The sequence below is a fragment of the Heteronotia binoei genome, chromosome 21 (genome assembly GCF_032191835.1).
Source record: "Heteronotia binoei isolate CCM8104 ecotype False Entrance Well chromosome 21, APGP_CSIRO_Hbin_v1, whole genome shotgun sequence".
Classification (NCBI taxonomy): domain Eukaryota; kingdom Metazoa; phylum Chordata; class Lepidosauria; order Squamata; family Gekkonidae; genus Heteronotia; species Heteronotia binoei.
The window spans coordinates 35,008,720-35,028,978 of NC_083243.1; the positions used below are offsets into that span (position 1 = coordinate 35,008,720).

Here is a 20,259-nt window from a genome sequence, read left to right on the forward strand (position 1 = left end):
AGGACATTTATGTAAACTAAGCAACGTCACCCCAGAGTCGGAAACGACTGGTGCTTGCACAGGGGACTACCTTTACCTTTTACTACTCATCGTTTGACTGGATATACGGCTTCCAGAAAGAAACATGGTTGCTATCTGGACACGTTCTCATATTCTGTTGAAATAAGTCATATGCATTTTTACTAAGATTATTGTAGGGTGTACATATAAACATATTATGGTGTTCTACAGCCTTGTGTAGTTTCAGTACCAAGAAAAGCAATGTAAGCACCAAGGATGCGATCATGAAAGCCATTAGGAGTGACTGAGTTTCACTAATACTCAAATGGGAAAAAATGCCCAAGAATATTCCTTCATAATATATCTATATAATTTAAAAAATTATTCCAATCCACAGGGCACCTATTACTTCACAGGAACAGGTGGCTGTACAAACTTCTACAAAGCAAGCTGTCCCAAGTTTTTTCATAAATGACTCCATCCTGTTCAGATGGGGAACACCATATGAATGGAGGTGAAACAGATTATCCACTGCTTCATTTAAGGATTTGCCTCTCCTATGGAAACAAGGAAATTGTGCTATTGCAGTCCAGAAAAGATAGATTTTTTCCGCAGCCACTCCACTGAGATAGAAGTTCTCAGGGTATCCATGGAACTCACCATCTGGATTGATGGTGCTTGGCTAGGCCGCCTAAGGAACAACTGATGGTAGACCTCTTTGGATTTCTTTTGGAAGTGTTTCCCCACAAGGACATAGGCTACAGGGTTGAGGCAACTGTTGCTGAAACTACAGTATGTGGCAATTTGGGTAGACACGTGTATGGCTTCATTAGCGGCACAACTAGAAATGACTTTGACTGTGAGTAACGTGTCAAAGAATGTGGTGACCTGGAAAGGAAGCCAGCAGATAATAAACAGAAGAAGGACCACAAGGATCAGGGTGGTGGCTCTCTTCTCTGTCTGGACTGCTTTGAGCTTTTGAAGGTCGTTGTTTTTCAAAGCTTTGATTATATGAAGTGTACAGTAGATAATGACACAGAGAGGCATCAAAAAGCCAACTGTGTTCAGTAGGATGTTGGTAGTCACTTGCCAATGACTATCAGGTGGGTAATTCAGAATGCAGCGTGTGGCATTGTACTTAGGCATGTATTTTAGTGATCTGAATATCAAAGCAGGAGTACACAGGAACAGTGCAGAGGTCCAAATGATGAGGCAGTTCCATTTGGCACACAGTGGTCGGCGCATCCGTCCCAGAGTCATTGTTTTCACCAAGGCCAGGTAGCGATCGATGCTCACCATCACCAAGAAATAAATGCTAGAATAAAAGTTCATATAAACGATGGTATTGACAGCTTTGCAAAGGAAGGTCCCAAACGGCCAATTAAAGTTATTGGCCATGTAAATGGCCCAAAAAGGTAATCCGCAGAGCAGCAAAAGGTCAGCTATGGCTAAGTTAGCCAAATAGATTTCAGCCACTGTGCATCGGCTCTTGTGGAGGCAGAAAACAAAGAGGACAAACGTGTTCTCAACCACTCCCAAGGCAGTCAGAAACCAGAGGAAATATGGCTGGATGGTAAACAGCCATTGCCACTTCTCTGGCCAGGAGCATGAGGCATTGTGGGCTGTTGCATTGAGCTGAACAGATTGATTCATCCCAAGCTCCCAGATGGCAGTAACACTGTCAAGGATGGCGCTGTCTTCCTCCATAATAGTGGCCACTTCAGTGCTGGAAAAGAAAAAGAACAAATTAGACCTCTGTGTAGTACGACACGGAGAACTTTAACATGCCACCAAAAAGTAAGGTGTGGTGTTCTACTATGTAAATTTTTTGTGTGTTTTATTCCTGTGTTTTAATGTGAAGTTTTACATGTGTGTGGCGGTAGTTTAAAATGCAGGCCTCTTGAGTAAGAAAAGAAGTGGGCTGGGTGATTGGAGTGTGTCATAAATGGATGTTAACCATACCCTAGAGAGCAGAATCGTAGAATCATAGAGTTGGAAGGGATCTCCAGGGTCATCTAGTCCAACCCCCTGCACAATGTAGGAAACTCACAAATACCTCCTCCTAAAATCACAGGATCTTCATCACTGTCAGATGGCCATCTAGCCTCTGTTTAAAAACTTCCAAAGAAGGAGAGCCCAACACCTTCCGAGGAAGTCTGTTCCACTGAGGAACTGCTCTAACAGTCAAGAAGTTCTTCCTAATGTTGAGTCGGATACTCTTCTGATTTAATTTCAACCCACTGGTTCTGGTCCTACCTTCTGGGGCCACAGAAAACAATTCTACACCATCCTCTATATGAATTAACTAGGTTTACTGAGAAGGTTTGTGGGAGAGAGAGAAAAAGAAGTCACCGAGTGGGTGAAGAGAATGAGTGAGGTGCTGTGAACTATGAGATAAATCTGTGCTTTTAATGGAAGTTATTAACCTAAATGGCAAGTGAGGAAATAAGCCTTTGTGGCTAGGTCTATTTAAGGAACTTTAGAGAACTGTACCTGCCTGAAACCATTATGCTTATGAACTTTTCTAAAGCCATTATGCTGTTACACTTCTCAATAGACCCTACGCTTAAATGAAAACAGTTCTTTGATTTAGAGAAAAGGATCCCCTTTTACCTCAAAGCCTTACGCACAGGCTGACAGTTCTGTCACTCTACCAAATATAACTAAGCCACCCTATTCTTTGGGTTCAACTGAGAAAATAAGCAAAAACAAGTAGGAAACACTCAGAAAGGCAGGAAGGCAGCATAACACACATCACCACAGCACACTACAGACAGGTGCCCACAGAACACTACAGGCAGCTTTCAGAAAGAAGCAAAACATTACATAAGGGCTGTACAATTCCCCATGATAGATCATGGATCCACTTATGGATCTCCGAGAGACTTGACTCCTTTGTCTCCCATAATTTACTTTGCTGGGTTGTTATATGGATCAACTGAGATAAGCATAGCAAAATGCTATGGAAGCACTTAGTGAGAACAACTAATCAACTGATCACTCACACTCCTTTTGCGTATGACCTTGTCACTGCATATGATTTGTTCATTGCTTAATATGAACACCCAAAATTGCCTGATCCCAAGTCAAATCACTGGTTTCTAGCACTGCCAGGTCTTACCTTGCAACTGCTGGTGGTGGTGGTGGGGGGGAATCTTACATCCTTTCTAGGATCTTCTGTGCATGCAGGCCATGACATCACCCAGAAGTGATGTTACTCAGAAGTGATGTCATCAGAGAGTTTTTTTGGTAGAAAAAGCCCATCAGGAACTAATTTGCATATTAGGTAACACCCCCTGATTTCACCATTGTTTTGCTCAGGGCTTTTTGTAGAAAAAGCTCAGCAGGAATTCATTTGCATATTAGGCTGCCACCACCACCACCCCAACATCAAGCCAGCCAGAACTGCTTTCCTGTGCATTCCTGCTCAAAAAAGCCCTGGATGTCATCATGTTGCCAATATCGGGGGGGGGACACTCTAGTTTTTGGTCAAAACTCTATGGTTTGCAGCCAATTTTACCATAGAATTTTGCCCAAAAACTAGAGCATCGCCATGCAACTTGATGATGTCACTTCTGGATGATGTCATCATGTTGCCTTTGGGGCCAGTTGCAGGCAGGATTTCCTCCTGCCAGCCAGCTGGCTGGCAGCAAGGAAGCACCCCACAGAGGAGAATTCTCCTCCTGGTGGGGTCTGGCAACCCTATTGGCCTATCTAGCTTTGCCTGGCAGCAGCTCTCCACAGTCTCAAGCAGAGACACTGCCTTCTACCTGATCCTTTTAACTGGAGTTTTTGGGTACAGAGCCTTGGATTTTCTGCATGCAAAGCAAATGCTTCACCACTAGAATGCAGCATTATAGTCAATGGCTATTGTGAATTTCTGAGACCATCCATACAGCCATTGCTGCTCACCTGGGAAATGGCTTATGAATGAAATACAACAATGGCAAAATACAGCTTTTGTTGTAGAATTGCTGGAACTTGAACAAGACAGCTTGGAAGCTAACGCTTGCTTATGTAATGCCTTTTTTGGTTACAAACCATGCTCTTCTGCTGCAGACTGTGTTCCTCTGGTGCTACAAGTTTTCACTCACACTAAGCTAACATATTTCAATGAGCCAACAATTACCTAGCTCTGGAAGAGGTCGGGCTGTGTGACAGATGAGGGATACAATCAGAAGCAAGGCTTAGGATACAAGCCAGTGTATTCTTACAAGTAAGCCAGAATTTAGTTTTGAGTGCTGCTACTAATGACCTTCACTGCCTTCCTTCCATGCCCCCTGTGTAGAGATTGCGATTGGATTGACCAGGGTGAGTAAGCTGTGTGCTATTTCGTATATATTTTATATAGGTGACCTTCTCCTTACAAGATGCAATGTTATGTTCAGAGCAGACAGGAAGTCAGGCCAGGCAAAAATGACAAGCAAGATACTTGTTGGGAGGACATGTGAACTGTAACATAAACAAGGTACAACAGATACAAAAAACAAGGCAGGGCTACTACGTTGTTAATATTTGTGCAGAGCTGCCCTGACCTGGATAGCCCAGGCAAGCCCAATTTCATCAGATCTCAGAAGCTCAGCAGGGTCAACTCTGGCAAATACTTGGTTGGGAGACCTTCTTGGAATGCCAGCACTGGAGGCAGGGGTAGGCCTTATTCAGCCACCTTACCCTCAGCAGGGGTCAGTTATCAGAGGCTGCCATGACTCCCAGGTTCTCTCTCTCTCTCTCTCTCTCTCTAACACACACACACACTACTCCCAAAAATAATTGTACAGAAGAGGGAATTCTCAGAACAAGTGCAGCTTCCCCCCCCCCCCCAAAAAAAACAAGCTTCACAAGCTGAAATTTCTTCTGCTGCTCAGCTACTAAAGGCAAAAATGCCCCAGAGTTCTTTGCGGCTGGTCTCACCAGAAAGATTTACTCAGGAGTATAAACATTCATAGAGGTTTACAAGTCTATGCGTTTATAGATGAAGAATGTAAACACGGTGCATATGAACCTTGTAATGACATATTCCAATTTTTGGAGCAGTATAAGAAATGCGAAGTGAGTTGCTAAGTTTGGCATGTGGTGAAGAAATTGCATGCCCCTTTATAGATGTGCATTCAGCCTAGATAATCTACAATCTCACCAAGCACAAATTGGTGCAGACAGGGCTTTTTTTTTTTTTTTAATGGAAAAAGAGGTCAAACTCTCAAGAGGGAAATGAAGGAGAAACACAGGCACCCCTCATGAACTTTTATACAGGTTTTTTTGAGAATGTCGTTTCCACAAAGAGGTTCTGGTATTCCGTTCCACCGTATTCTCCCATTTAAAAAAAGCCCTGGATGCAGAAGAACTAGGGTTACCAGGCAACCAGCAGGATACCAGTTGTGCCAGGGACACTGAGGTGACAGCAAGGTGCATCAATGACAGCATGATGATACTTTTTTCAAAATCTGGCATTGACATCACACCTCTCTAGGAACTTAGAAATCATAGACTTTTCAGCAATTCCTAGAGAGTGCTGGCACAACTTCTTGGTCTTTCCTAGGAGAGATGTCAGTCTTCTCTTGGAATCATCCATTCTGGCAACTCCTTGGCTGATTACAGACCAGCAGTTCAAGGTGACTCAGAGATGCCTCAGAAATCAACTTGAAAAATACATCCAAACGTGCATATTTCCCACCCATCCCCATCCCGTGCTCACCCCATCCTCCAGTATCCTTAGAACAGCTCAAAAAGCTACCACTTTCAAAGTGGTAGCAAATTTCTGAGCTGCACTCCAGTCGCCTCTTTGACATTTGACAAGCTTTCCCCATCCTGTCCATGGGGCAAACCACCTCGTAAAAAGTCTGCCATGAAAACATCATGATGTGACGCGTCACCCCAAAGTCGGAAACGACTGGTGCTTGCACAGGGGACTACATTTACCTTTTTAATGTGTAGTAGTCTATTTCTGAACAAGGAAGTTTCACAAAGTCATAAGAAGCATTGTGTATCTGAAAGCAAAGCTAAAAAAATATGACCTAGATGACAAAAAAATTGGAGGCTGTGCTTGTGAAAAGGTAGATTTTGCCTTTTCAGATTTTACCCAGTTTCTTTGCTTTGCTTTGTAAAGAGACTAGCTCTTACATTAATAGGGCACACACCCTGGACAATCAGAAGGAATGCTATCTGTTTGCAATGGAGTGGCATCATCTGAGGTAAATTGAAGATGTTGATTGCCTCCATAATAGTTCCAGAACAATGTAACTATCAGGAGTCATGCTTTTTTGTTGCCAGCTAGTGATCGGTTTGTGTGTGGAAACAAAAGAAAATATTATTCTTTCTTATGCAGAGCCATTCTCTACCCAGGAAACACTGCTCAAAGATGATGTTAGAATAGCAAACAATTACATGATTGTTTTACGCATATGTAAATGTGACTCCTTTCCTGACTCGGATAGCCCAGGTATCCCACTCATCAGGTCTTGCCTAGTGTTTGAATGGGAGACCTTCTTGAAATATCAGGGTCCTAATGCAGAGGTAGGCAATAGCAAAATACTATTGTATTTTCTTGCCTTGAAAAATCCACAAGGTCACCATCAGTCAGCTGTGACTTGACCACACTTTTAAATACCACCAAATAATTCCTCAGGACTTCATTTATGAAAGTAATTATATCCCATGCTTAATACAAACAGCCAAGATGGCAAATGGAAATTGCTTAAAACTCACTATGGAAATTAAATCAACATCAAAACAATTAATTTAAACAAAGTGGTTAATAAAATAGAAGCAGCTAATCAACACACCTAACCCACAGTACGTCTCGACCCCAGGCTAGAAATTACCCAGGCATTTCATAACTTGCTGACTAAATACTAAGAGGAAGCACCTTCCTTGGAAGGGAGCTACACAGAGAACTGGAGTCCATTTTGGCAGCACTCAAAGGAGTCATTTCACAAACCCAGCTATTGTACCTCATCAGAAAGAAAAGGGGCAGAGCCTCAAAGGAGGATTCTACCAGTTGCTGGCAAAATACAGTAGAGATCAGTTAACCTGGATAAAATGGATGCTTTGGAAGCTGGACTCAATGGCATTATACCCTGATGAGGTAACTTCTCTCCTTAAACCCTGTCCTTCCCCCAGGCTTCACCTCTAAAATCTCCAAGAATTTCCCAGCCCGAAGCTGACATCTCAGAAGCCAAAAGAACTCCAATATAAACAAGTTTATCAGGAGACAAAAGAACTCCAATATAAACAAGAGAGAGGCAGGAGAGAGGCAGTGGACTTTCAGAGCCCTCAATTAACAGATGCTAAATAAATTATGCAAAAGGATAAAAGGCCAGGTAAATTATTCAGACTAAGTGAAAACAAGTGAATTTGTATAGTACAGAATTTTGATGCTTATTTTATTTCATTTCATTTTTTAAAAGTCAGGAGGAGGTTCTATATTTGCATAAGGAGACGATGGGGGAGGACATATCACAGCCACTCCCTGCATGTTTCACCACCACCTAATGCATTTATCACTTTCCTGGTTTATGGCACTCTGGGGGAGAAGGGGTGTGTGTCTAATTTAATTGATTGAAAACAAATCAGCCAGTATCATAACGCCCCTGTAAAAATTGATGGTGCGCCCTCATTTGGAGTACTGTGTACAATTCTGGTCACCGCACCTCAAAAAAAAAGATATTATAGTATTGGAGAAAAGTGCTGTAAGCCAAAATGCCCTCAAAACGAGGTTCGGGAATTGACAGGTGGGCACCTGGCTTAAGAAGGATCTTGAATCTACGTATACAGGATACACGTCCAGAAATTATTGCTTAAAATTGCCAAGGACACTACTTAAGTAAAAACAATTAAAATTTATTGTAGAAAAATATAGAACACACATACAAGATAATAAACTCATAAAACATGCATACAGTCCTAAGAAAAAGAGAGAGAGATGCAGAGACAACACAAGGATGGACAAACGGTGATAATTACCAATCATAGACTTCAAGGAAGGCTCCAATGGCGACGAACGAGGACTAGGGGGAGTGGACCCTCAACTGATCAGGAATTGGGGATGTATCTAGACAGCGGGACTGGGGTACTGCTAAATGCACACCTGTGTGGAGCTGGGTCACAGGTTATAAGGACTACCTTGAGCCCTTAGGGAATGGGAGGTACAGGGGTGGATGACAGTGGTCAGCTGGTACATGACCTCAGAAAAAGGGGAGGCTCTTCAATGACCATAAGGGCTGGACTTATGCAGTAGCCAATAGCCAGTTAATTGGCGGTCCCTGATTGGATGCTCATAGCTAGCCAATGAGGAGACTTGGCCTTAGTTACCTGATTGGACTTCCAGGTAACAATGGGCCAAGAGGGAGGCTCCAGGACGATCATTAAGGGAAAGAATGGGAAAAATTATTAAGGTGGGGGGTACTTAAGTCTATCAAACTTATCTAAAAAGGTGACAATAGATGGCCAAATTGCTACCTAGGTAACACCTGGTCTATACAAAGAAACTTGGCTCTGGGTGAAGATGTTCTTCCTCCTCTTCGATCTTCTATTGGCACCAGTCTTTGTCTTGGGTTCCATTGGACAAAGGCTTAGGCGGTCTGGCAGGATCCACGCCTAAGATAAGCTTAATGGCTTTATGCATAGGTGACATCTGTTGAGTACGTGAGCCTCTTGCTTCGCTGTGATGGAGTCTGGCACTGTAGGAAGATAGCTCCTGGTGGTGTTAGCCTCCCAAGATGGATTCTATGGTCGAGGCTGGAAACCGCTTGCTTGGACAGTTCGTGGCAGCACACCTTCTTCCGCTACAACAGCCGAGATGGGGATCGCACGGAGCGACTGGAAACCATCTGTTCTCCTGGTTAGCACTCCTCAAGAGACATGGAGTGCTGCTGCAACGTTGTGGCTGTTAGTACTCATAAGTACCCTCCAGTTTGGTAGACAAAACCCACGTCCTCCTGGCAGATGTGTATGAGTTGAGTCTCCAGGCACCTTGGCAACCAAGTGGGTGACTACGATGTTCTGGAATTAGAAGTATTTTTCTCACAGAGCAGAAAAGGTCAAATAGAATGATTAAAGGGCTGGAACACTTTCCCAATGAAGAAAGGTTAAAATACTTGGGGCTCTTTAGCTTGGAGAAACGTCGACTGTGGGGTGACATGATAGAGGTTTACAAGATTATGCATGGGATAGAGAAGGTAGAGAAAGAAGTATTTTTCTCCCTTTCTTACAATACAAGAACTCATGGGCATTCAATGAAATTGCTGAGTAGTCGGGTTAGAACTGATAAAAGGAAGTACTTCTTCACCCAAAGGGTGATTAACATGTGGAATTCACTGCCACAGGAGATGATGGGAACTACAAGCATAGATAGCTTCAAGAGGGGAATAATAATAACAATAAAATTTTATTTATATCCCGCCCTCCCTGCCGAAGCAGGCTCAGGGCGGCTAACAACATATCCATATAATTATACAAAGGTTTAAAATCACATTAATCTTAAAAACATTCCAATTCCAATGGATAAGTATATGGAGCAGAGGTCCATCAGTGGCTATTAGCCACAGCTTATTGTTGGAACACTCTGTCTGGGGCAGTGATGCTCTGTATTCTCGTGCTTGGGGGGGGCACAGTGGAAGGGCTTCTAGCCCCACTGGTGGACCTCTTGATTGCACTTGGTTTTTTTGGCCACTGTGTGACACCGAGTGTTGAACTGGATGGGCAATTAGCCTGGTCCAACATGGCTTCTCTTATGTTCTAACAGGGCAGGTAGTCCCCAACAGGTGGGACCTAGAGATCTCCCGCTTTTACAACTGATCTCCAGTTGGTGGAGATCAGCTCTCCTGGAGAAAATGGCTGCTTTGAAGGGTGGACTCTATGACACTCTACTATGTTGATCCCCTCTCCAAGTCCCACCCTCCTGTGGATCCACTTCCAAAGTCTTCAGGTATTTTCCAACCCAGATTTGGCAACCCTACCCTACATTGTCCTGAGGGGCCTAATAAATTGAGATAGCCCCTTACTGACTTGCAAGGTCATTATCAGCCATCTTTGACCTCTCTTGCTTTTCATTGTAGTGAATGCACCTCATTCACCTTTCTCAATGAGCACATATACATCCTGCAGCGAACATGAGTATATCTGTTTGTAAGAAAGAACCAACATATGTTCACTTTGCAATTGAAACCAGGGACCAGAACCTGGATAAAAGTGGTGTTTGTTATCATATGTTCAGCTGTGCATGCACTGAATGCAATATGAGAAGTACTGAATGCATGTTTTGTTTTGTTTTTTAAATTGTGGATGAGGATATTACATGTGTTCACTGTAAATCGTGAATGAGGATTTTATGTCTTGTGGAGATTTCTTGAGAAGATGAATGTCATTGGAGTTTTAGTAAGAATATATATATATATATATATATATATATATATATATATATATATATATATATATATATATATATATATATATATATATATATATATATATATATTTAACTTTTCAAAAATGTATTGAGAAAACTCAGAGATACTACAGAAAGAAAAGTAAAATCAGTAAACAAGTAAGTAGATATTCAAAATGCAAGTAACATGTCAAGCAGCAGTATGAAATGAATTGAAAGAGATCGTATATACCAAAGAAATATATATTTTACACCATAAGAACAGCCCTGCTGGATCAGACCAGTGGTCTATCTAGTCCAGCATCCTGTCTCACACAGTGGCCAACCAGTACCTCTGGAGGGCCAACAACAGGGCACAGCAGACAAGATTTTCTCCTGATGTTGTTTCCTGGCTCTGGGATTCAGAGGTTTAGTGCCTCTGAATATGGAGGTACTGCTCTGTCAGTATGGCTAGTAGCCATCGATAGACCTATCCTCCATATCCGCCACCTTTTAAGAATACTACAGCTACAATAGCACAGATATGACAACCAGAACTGTACACAGCATTCCACACAAGGCCGCATCATAGATTAATGTGGAGCATTACAGTTTGGGCTGCTTTAACCTAAGTCCCTCTCTGTTTTATTGGCTATTTTTATCCCTATCTTGGTGGTGCTCCAGAGAAGGGAAAGCGGAAAAGAGACCAATTTCCCACTTGCCTTATGCTGCTCTGACACTTCTCTTCTCAGCGAGGCTTCTGACCTATTTCACACTATCTGCCCCAGGGCTGCAACTAGCGTGGCTTTTTCGTGCAGCAACACAGAAACCTCTAAAGACCAGTTTCTGTTTGCTGCGCAAAAAAGCTGACACTAGTTGCAGCCCTGGGGTAGATAGTGTGAAATTGGACAGAAGCCCCACTGAGAAGAGGAGTGTCAGAGCAGCATAAGGCGAGTGAGAAATCGGTCAGACTCACTTTTCTGAGCAGAACCCTGATCACAGTTCTTTAGATTTAACCCAGGGGTTTTTTTTGTAATAATATCTCCAAGTTCAACCCCTTGCTCTGATTCTCTTCAACTTCCTACAGTTAAGATTGCCAAGAAAAACTATGGCTGAATCATTTTCATCATGTTTCAATCACTGGTTTTTCTGGAATAAATTTACATGTGTTATTCAGATTTTCCTTTAACTAAAATGACTTTAAAAAAAAAAGATGGATAGCCATATTAGTCTGTCTGTAGCAGTAGAAAAAAAGCCAGAGTCCAGTAGCACCTTAAAGGTTAACAAAATTTGTGGCAGGATAGGAGCTTTCATTTGTGAGCAGTGACTCACAAAAGCTCAAACCTTGCCACAAATTTTATTAGTCTTTAGGATGCTGCTGGACTCTTGCTGTTTTCTACCAATAAACTGTGAGCTTTATTTTGGTTTCATCTTGCCTCTGCTTATTGAGCCGGCATGGTGTAGTAGTGGTTAAGAGCATGAACTCTAATCTGGAGAGCCAGGTTCGATTCCCTACTCCTTCACATGAAGCCTGCTGAGTGACCTTGGGCTAGTCACAGTTCTCTCAGAACTCTCTCAGCCCCTCTTCTCTTCTTGTTTGTTCTCATTCGGGAATGGAATAAGGCCATCTCCCAAATAAAGCAGAGGTGAGTCCAGATATCCTCCCTGATGTGTACTTAACAGACAGCTGCTGTTGGCCACAGATGGTTGAGTGTATTGTTGTAACACATACGACTGCACATATGTGCTCATCTCATTCTCACAGCATTTTAGAGGACAGCAACTCCCCTGTTGTCACCCCCAGAGAGGGTTATGAAGGATTATCTGTTTTAGATGTATTTAATGGTTTAAATGGTTTTAATGGTTTTATGAATGTTTAATGGTTTTATGAATGTTTATTTAATGGTTTAAATGGTTTTAATGGTTTTATGAATGTTTATCCGTTTTAGATGTATTTAAATGGTTTTAATGGTTTAAATGGTTTAATGGTTTCAGATGTATTTAAATGGTTTATGAACATGTGTGTTTGATGTGTTGGTATGTTTGTGGAAGAGCACCTCATTTCGTTGCTCTCTTTTTGTTGAGAACAATGACAATAAATTCATCTATCTATCTATCAGAGAGGAGAGGAGAGCAGAGGAATCAGGAGCTCTAGCGATGTGTCTCGATTGCAGTACACTTGAAGGCGAGGTACAGTCCCCTTCTTTATGTAACCTTCCTTCTGGCCTGGCATGCAGAAAGGAGCTGCAGCCCAGCAAAACAGAATATGTTTCGCATTCAGAAGGTTCCATGTCCAATCACTGGCAGTTCAGGAAGCAGCTGTTGAGAAAGACTCGTCTCTGGCCTCCGCCAGTTACATTAGACAACACTGAGCTGAAGGAACCACTGGTCTGACTAAGGCACCTTCAAATATTCTTAAAGTTGACTCTACTTATATTATTAAAGTGAAAGTAAAACCCCCCCCATGCCTCATTGCTGAGCAGGGCTTTACGTTTTCAGGCATGCATTTAAATCATGAGAAATAAACCTAAAATGTAATTGAAGTGTCCCATAAACATTGCATGCTGCTGCCATAACCATTCTGCCTTTATTTTGCGGCCCCATTCTCTGCCCTTTGGCCTGTGACTAGTCCACCTGTCCTACTGTCTTAGAAAGGTCCGGCCTTCCTTTGTCTAAGAGCTGTTTACTGAAAATAGTTAGGTGAATATCTTAGAGGAGGTTGTAAGACCAAGGAACAGTTGAATAAAATCTGAAGAAGAAGAAGAGGAGGAGGAGGAGGAGGAAGAGATTGGATTTATCATTCACCCTGCACTCGGAGTCTCAGAATAGTTTCCAATCTTCTTTCCCTTCCCTACATCAGATACATCAGCTCCCTACATGAGAAAGCTGTAAGAGAACTGCTCTTGAGAGAACAACTCTTTTGAGGACTGTGACTGACCCAAAGTCACCCAGCAGCTGCATGTGGAGGAGTGAGGAATCAAACCCAGTTCTCCCAGATTAGAGTCTGCACTCTTAACCACTACACCAAAGTGGGGGCATGTCCATGGAATGAAGGGGGGAGGCTGGTAACAAGTGACATCCACTGGCTCAGCTGAAAGCCTGGTGAAAGAGCTCTGTTTTATAGGCCCTGCAGAATTTGTAATGCTTCTGTTTCCAGTTTGGGAAGCGTGTCAGACATACATGAGTACAGACCCCACAAGACATTTTCAGACATTACAATAACCAACCATGAGTAATGGGAGCATGCATTTCCTGCAGTTCTCCCAACAGACATGGTTACCATGTTGTGAGTACAGGGCAAGTCACGTATTTACCATGCATATATAACTCTGGGACACATTAATGCAAACCCTGAAAATCCCACTGCCAGTTTGCACATGGAAAGGATATAAATTAATATTAATGGAACATGGTGACCACATGTATTAGAAGGATTGCAGATTGTGCATGCTCCTATCAAGGGCTTTTTTTGTAGCAGGAACTCCTTTTCATATTAGGCCACCCCCCCACCACTGATGTAGCCAATCCTCCTTCAGCAGGCCCTGTACTAACAGCCCTGTAGACTCCAGGAGGAGTGGCTACATCAGAGGAGGAGTGACTCCAGGGGAGTGTGGCCTGATATCCAGGAGGAGTGGCTCCAGGGGCTTGTGGCCTGATATGCAAAGGCATTCCTGCTATTAAAAAAAGCCATGTTCCTATCACGCATGATTGGTGGGTTCCTAGTAGGTGCCATCATAAAGTCTGCAGAGTCCTGGAGTAACAATGTTTTTGGGTTCTGTTGTGTCTTAGCTGGTCTTTGGAGAACAGATTTGGTGGTGGAAAGTGCCATCAAGTCACAGCAGACTTATAGGGTTTTCAAGGCAAGAGATGTTCAGAGGTGGTTTGCCATTGCCTGCCTCTGCATAGCAACCTTGGACTTCCTTGGTGGTCTCCCTTCCAAATACTAACCCTGCTTGGCCTCCAAGATCCAATGAGATCCAGCTAGCCTGAGCCCTACAGGTTGGGTCAGGACAGATCTAGCCTCTCACTAATTGAGGAGAATGTTTTCTTGTCTGGGAGCTTTGCCATACCATATGGGAGTTCCATTCATCTTCACAACGTTGCTGAAATCTCTGGCGCGGAGGAAACAGAGTTCAGTGTGCATGTGGCTTTCTCTGGCAGCTCAGCTCAATAACAAACATGCTGCATTTCTAGGCAACGGCTTCCTTTCTTGTCTGTGAAGACCTTCAACCCTCCCAAAGAAAACAACCAGAAAAATGGATCAAAGTCTTAGGACCGGATCCTGAAGAATCATGGGTGGAGTGAGTTTTCAGCTGGGATTTTTACAGCTTTCCTTTCACATAGCAGTATCCTAAAAAAAGATGTTCCTGAAGGTTGGGGGAGCCTCAGGGTAGTGTGGGATATAGTGTGGGAGGCTTTAGTTAGATGGAGATACCTGCAGAAATCGCAGTCCCTGCCACAAACTGTGAAAGAGCTTACATAAGAGAGGCAGGAAGAATTTCTGCTAATTCCCCCCTCTGGCTGTAACTACATCCTGCCCCATTCTCTTGGCTTCCTTGACTGTCAGAAAAGGCTGGCAGGGTGGGGCAGACAGGGAGCTATACTGGGAAGACAGCAAAAATCCCATCTGCGGTCTTGCTCTATTTCTTCAGGATTTAACCACATTGGTCCCATATAACAAGAATGTCAGTAGGGTGCATGCAGAGCCAGCCCTAGACTGGCACCCTAGGCAAGGCTAACTTCTAGTGTCCCCCTTCCACTGACAATGTCACCGAGTCACATAGGGGGCACCCAATTCAGTGCTCCTAGAAGGCCTGCAGCCTAGGCAATCACCTAGTTTGCCTAGTGGCAGAGCTGGCCCATGGAGCATGCTTTCAAGTTACACAGAAACAAAGAGCTTGTCAATGTTTCAATCATGGCAATTACTCGGCTTCCATTTCTGTAGACTTTTCACTCCCAGGAGGGAAGGTGGAAGATGGCACTATGTGATTCTCAGACTTAAACTGGGAAGCTGCTACTGGCATACACATTGCATTTCTCCCCCATGTTTCTCCCATTGGTATTTGAGGCACTGGTAGAGTTGCCAACTTCCAGGTAGTGCCTGGAGATCTTCCACTATAAAATTGCTTTCAAGGCCACAGACATTAGTTCACCTGGAGAAAATAGCTGCTTTGGAAGTTGAACTCTATGGCATTATGCCACCCTGAAGTCCCGCCCCTCCCCAAACCTCACCCTCCTCAGATTCCACCCCCAAAATCTCCAGCTTTCCCAACCTGGAGCTGGCAGCCCTAGGCATTGGTGGAAAATGTAGTGAATTGCCAGGAGGTCTCCTACCACAGCAAGTGACCTGGAAATCCTACAGGTTGATGATTGTAATCAGGAATGGACAGGAGAAGGCACAGTGGAGAAAGCTTTTGGGTTAATATCTACAACTACACTGTACATTGCTACAAAAATCTCCTTTCACATGCCTATCCATGTAAATGATCTGGAAGTGTAAATACAAGGAGCCAGTGAGAAGCTGAGTGATTTTAGAATGGGCCAGTTCCCCTAATAACAGTTCTGCAAACAGCAGCAGCATCACCCCATCTGATTTGTGCAATCAGAGAGCCAGTATAATATAATGGTTCGAGTGTCAGACTAGGATCTAGGGGTGTGCATTTAACATAAACTGAGCCAAAATAATACCCCCAAATACCTTACCAGTGTTTTCCAGGTATTTTTAAAGCTGGTTACTGGATGGGGCTCAGTTTCAGCTATCTGAAATGGCCAGGTTGCGAAAATCCAGAAAACATTTGGGATTTTTGGGGCCACTAGATAGCCAAACTTAAACGGCATTTAAAGGGATAATAATCCCTTTAAATGCTTTCTCCAAGCTGTGTGACTACATGGTGGGTTTACCATAAAGAGCTTGCAGTCCCTATAAATGCCTTCCAAGTGAACTTGCTGCTTGGAGGTGTTTAAAGGGATTTCAAGCCCTTTAAATACCTTCAGCCTCTTGACGTGCAGTATTTCAGCTTGCAGAAGGCATCTAAAGGGACTGTGATCCCTTAAAATGCCCTTTTCCTCCTTTGAAAACAATGGGGGATGGGGGCACCTTCATTGGAGGCCCATAGAATGGGACCCTCAGGTCCATTCTTTTTAAAACTTGGGGCTATTTTTTGAGGATAGGCACCAGCAGCTGTGCTGCAAATCTGGTGCCTCTACCTCAAAATGCAGCCCCCTGAAGTCCAGATACCATTGGATTGAGTCTCTTATATAGCCTATGGGGACCATTTATCATAATGGTCTCCATAGGATAAAATGGAGCCATAAAGATTCAGCTTTCCTGAATATTTCCTGAATTCGAATACCAGACTGGGATTTAGGAATATTGGGAAATACTGGTATTTTTCTGGTTCAATGTAACTTAACCTGAAAAATACAGGGGTGGGGGGAGGGTGCACACTTGTGGGATCCCAAAGACTCAGGTTTGAATCCCTGCTCTGCCATGGAAGTTGGCTGTGTGACCTCGGGCCCATCACACATGCTCAGCCTAACCTACCTCACCAGATTGTTGTGAGGACCAAGTGGAGGATGGGAGATTGCTGTTGTAATTTGCTTTGCGTACCCATGGTGGTGGGAGGAAGCAGGGTAGAAATATGGACATTCACAAGGTTATACACCTTGCCTGCAACTTTCACAAACATGGGGATCTTGTATAAATTGGCCTTCAGAACTCACTCTCAGAGCTCTGTTAGGTTGGCCTGACCCAGAGGTGGGCTCCAAAGGCATTTCAGAGTTCACTCGGGATGGGGCTAAACCAGATGAACTCTGAACTGGTTCATCCAATGCAGGAGTTCACTGGAGGTGTGTGGTTTGGGGTTCATGAAAACTCTGAACTACAAACCTCCAAAGAACCTCCATTTTCCTGGTTGGTGCCCATTCCTATGTGCAGTTGCTGCATTACTGAGAATCCAGATCTGCTTCTCCTCCATCTCCAGGCTAGGCTCAGACCTGAGTCAGCTCAACGATGAAACTCTGGATGAGAGAGGCAGCAAAGGTGTAATCTTGATGCAATAAAGCACAGGGGTGGTTGTGGTGAGTGCTTTTGCTTTCCAATTCAGAGGGTTGCAAGCGGCAAAATACGAGGGGTCATGATGTCTCTCTTTAAATATTTGAAAGACTGTCACATCGAGGAGGCCAGAAAGCTGTTCCTGTAGGAAGCAGAGGACAGAACTTGCAATAATGGGCAGAATTTATAGGCAGAAAGCTACCAACTGGATAATAGAAATTCCCCTCCCCACCCCAGTAAGAGCAGTTCAACAGTGGAATCATCTCCTTAGGGAGGTGCAGGGGTGGAATTCTAGCAGGAGCTCCTTTGCATATTAGGCCACACACCCCTGATGCAGCCAATTCTCCAAGAGTTTACAAAAAAGAGGCTGATCTTGCACTGAGCGGGGGGTGGGGGTGGGTGACCTGAACAGCCCCTTCCAGCCCTATGATTCCAAACAATTTCCCTTTGCAGCAAGGCACACCATGGCCGAAGTTGCTTTGAATCATGAACTCGGCTGGCTCCTCTCGCTCTTCTAGTCCCAGCTCGAATGGAGCATGCTGTGCTCTCATTAGGACAGCTGGCACAGTCACTGCGCATTACTGCGAATCTGTCTCTAAGGCCAGCCAACAAATGTAACTACATTCAGAGCACCAGGCTGTGCAACATGAAAGAAGGCTAATGAACACAGAAGAAATATAAGGGCTGTGCCACAATTGGCACAACAGACATATGGGACAGACCGTACGGTGCAAGAGAAAGATATGCATGACTGTTTACAAACACACATTCCCCCTTTCCATACTATGCAGCGGTGTGCTTGTTGGCCGATACACAACAAGCACGCCTGCCATGCGAAGTGTGCATCAGCCCATAGGCACTGCCTAGCTGAATCAGACCAGTGACACGTCAACAGGGTTTGAGCAGAACATTCACTGTCGCTTTTCCAAGCACTACAGCAGTGGGCCTTGCAAACAGAGAACGATGCCTTCCTTACAACCCCCCCCCCCCTTCTCTTCTGCCCAGAAAATATTCACAAAACACCATACTTTGGAATAATCTCATCTTTTAGCATTTTGAAGAGGCGTGGCAACCTGACCTGCAGCCCCAGGAATTATCTTTCTTTTGGGGGGGGGAGGGGCAGAAGTGACTGCAGAGATGGCAGGGAATTGTGGGGAAGGTTGTGTGCAGGGATGGAATTCTAGCAGGAGCTCCTTTGCATATTAGACCACACACCCCTGATGTAGCCAATCCTCCAAGAGCTTACAAAAAAGAGCCTTGTAAGCTCTTGGAGGATTGGCTACATCAGGGGTGTGTGGTCTAATATGTAAAGGAGCTCCTGCTAGAATTCCACCTCTGGTTGTGTGGGCAAATTATCTTCTACACGGCAATAGTGAGCTTAAATACTCTGCTGGCTTTAGTCATTGTGAAGGCAGCTTCTTAGATGGTCCTATCAGGTTATTAAAAGCCTGTTAAGTTAGAACCTGACACCAGTCACTCATTTGCAAGCACATTTCAGAAACCTCCAAGAAAAAAAAAGAGAGAGCAGAGCCTATGTTCCCAAACTAGATGAAGGGGGAGGGGATTGTCCTGATCCTAACAGAAAGCAACATCCATTTTCATTTGATACAAACAATTCCTGATCTCTTTTTAACAAGCAGAACAGTTTTGCCCAAGCCAGGAAACAAGCCATAAACTGCAGAGACACCTCTGGCCCCATCTTACCAGGCTGCTTTGCAGGTGCTCCAGTGATGAATTCCATAGGCAGTGGCACGGGGTTTCTTGTACAATAAAATTAGGCAGTCCCGCAGACGGCCACAAAACTCACTATTCTGACAACATGCCAGGAAAATGTCTGTCCACACAGGAGAGCTTTATCAAGCTAGACAGTTTCCGTTGCTACTTGTAGCATTTCAGCTCGTGTGCCCACTTTCCTTTCCAACATCTGAGTTCTTTGCTGTATTGTTACCTCAGAAGTAAATAATTATGTATCTCTAATATGTATTTGAGGCAGCCCCGTGGCGCAGTGTTAAAGCTGCAGTACTGCAGTCTGAGCTCTCTGCTCACAACCTGAGTTCAATCCTTGCGGAAGCTGGGTAGGTAGCTGGCTCAAGGTTGACTCAGCCTTCTGTCCTTCCGAGGTCGGTAAAATGAGTACCCAGCTTGCTGGGGGGAAAGTGTAAATGACTGGGGAAGACAATGGCAAACCACCCCGTAAAAAGTCTGCCATGAAAATGTCATGATGCGATGTCACCCCAGAGTCAGAGTGACTGGTGCTTCAACGGGGGACTTTACTTTTTAAATATGTATTTGGCCATGAACTGGATGGCTCAGACTGGCCCAGTCTCATCAGATCTTGGAAGCTAAGCAAGGACAGCCATGATTAGCATTTGGATGGGAGACCACCATCCAGGGTCAGGACGCGAAAGCAGGCAATGGAAAACCACCTCAGAACATCTCGCCTTGACAACCCTATAGGGTCACCATAAATCAACTGCAACTGAACTGCATGTTCTACCACCAATATGTATTTGAGGAAGGAGAGTTGTGTAACCCAGAAGCATAACAAATTCACAGGCCATTTCAGCAGGCACATGGTGAAAGAGCTTCTCTGCTCAGATCATTGGGAAGCACAAAGGAGAAACTAAAGAAATTCTTCTGCTATCACTCGTCTCCTGTCGGAATTTAGGGATATTTACAAAGCAGAAAGGATGCATATTCCTTCATTAAAACAGAACAAACACAGGTGAAATACAACCCAACATCATCAGATCAACCAGGGAAGAGGTCAAGACATGTACTCTGCTTCAAACCCATCACGTAAACAGGTTTCTAAACATAGGGTGGCAACCAGCGTTCCCTCTAA

At 43.9% G+C, this 20,259-nt stretch overlaps 1 protein-coding gene across 1 annotated transcript in view; it reads right to left on the reverse strand.

Annotated features, from left to right (window-relative positions):
• Positions 1 to 537: 537 nt before the first annotated feature.
• Positions 538 to 20,259, reverse strand: part of BDKRB2 (bradykinin receptor B2) — a 38,382-nt gene continuing 18,660 nt past the window's right edge. The window contains exon 2 of the mRNA XM_060262094.1: positions 538 to 1,726. Within this exon, the coding sequence (XP_060118077.1) occupies positions 580 to 1,726 (1,147 nt within the window). The 3' untranslated portion in view covers positions 538 to 579. The remainder of the gene's footprint in view (positions 1,727 to 20,259) is intronic.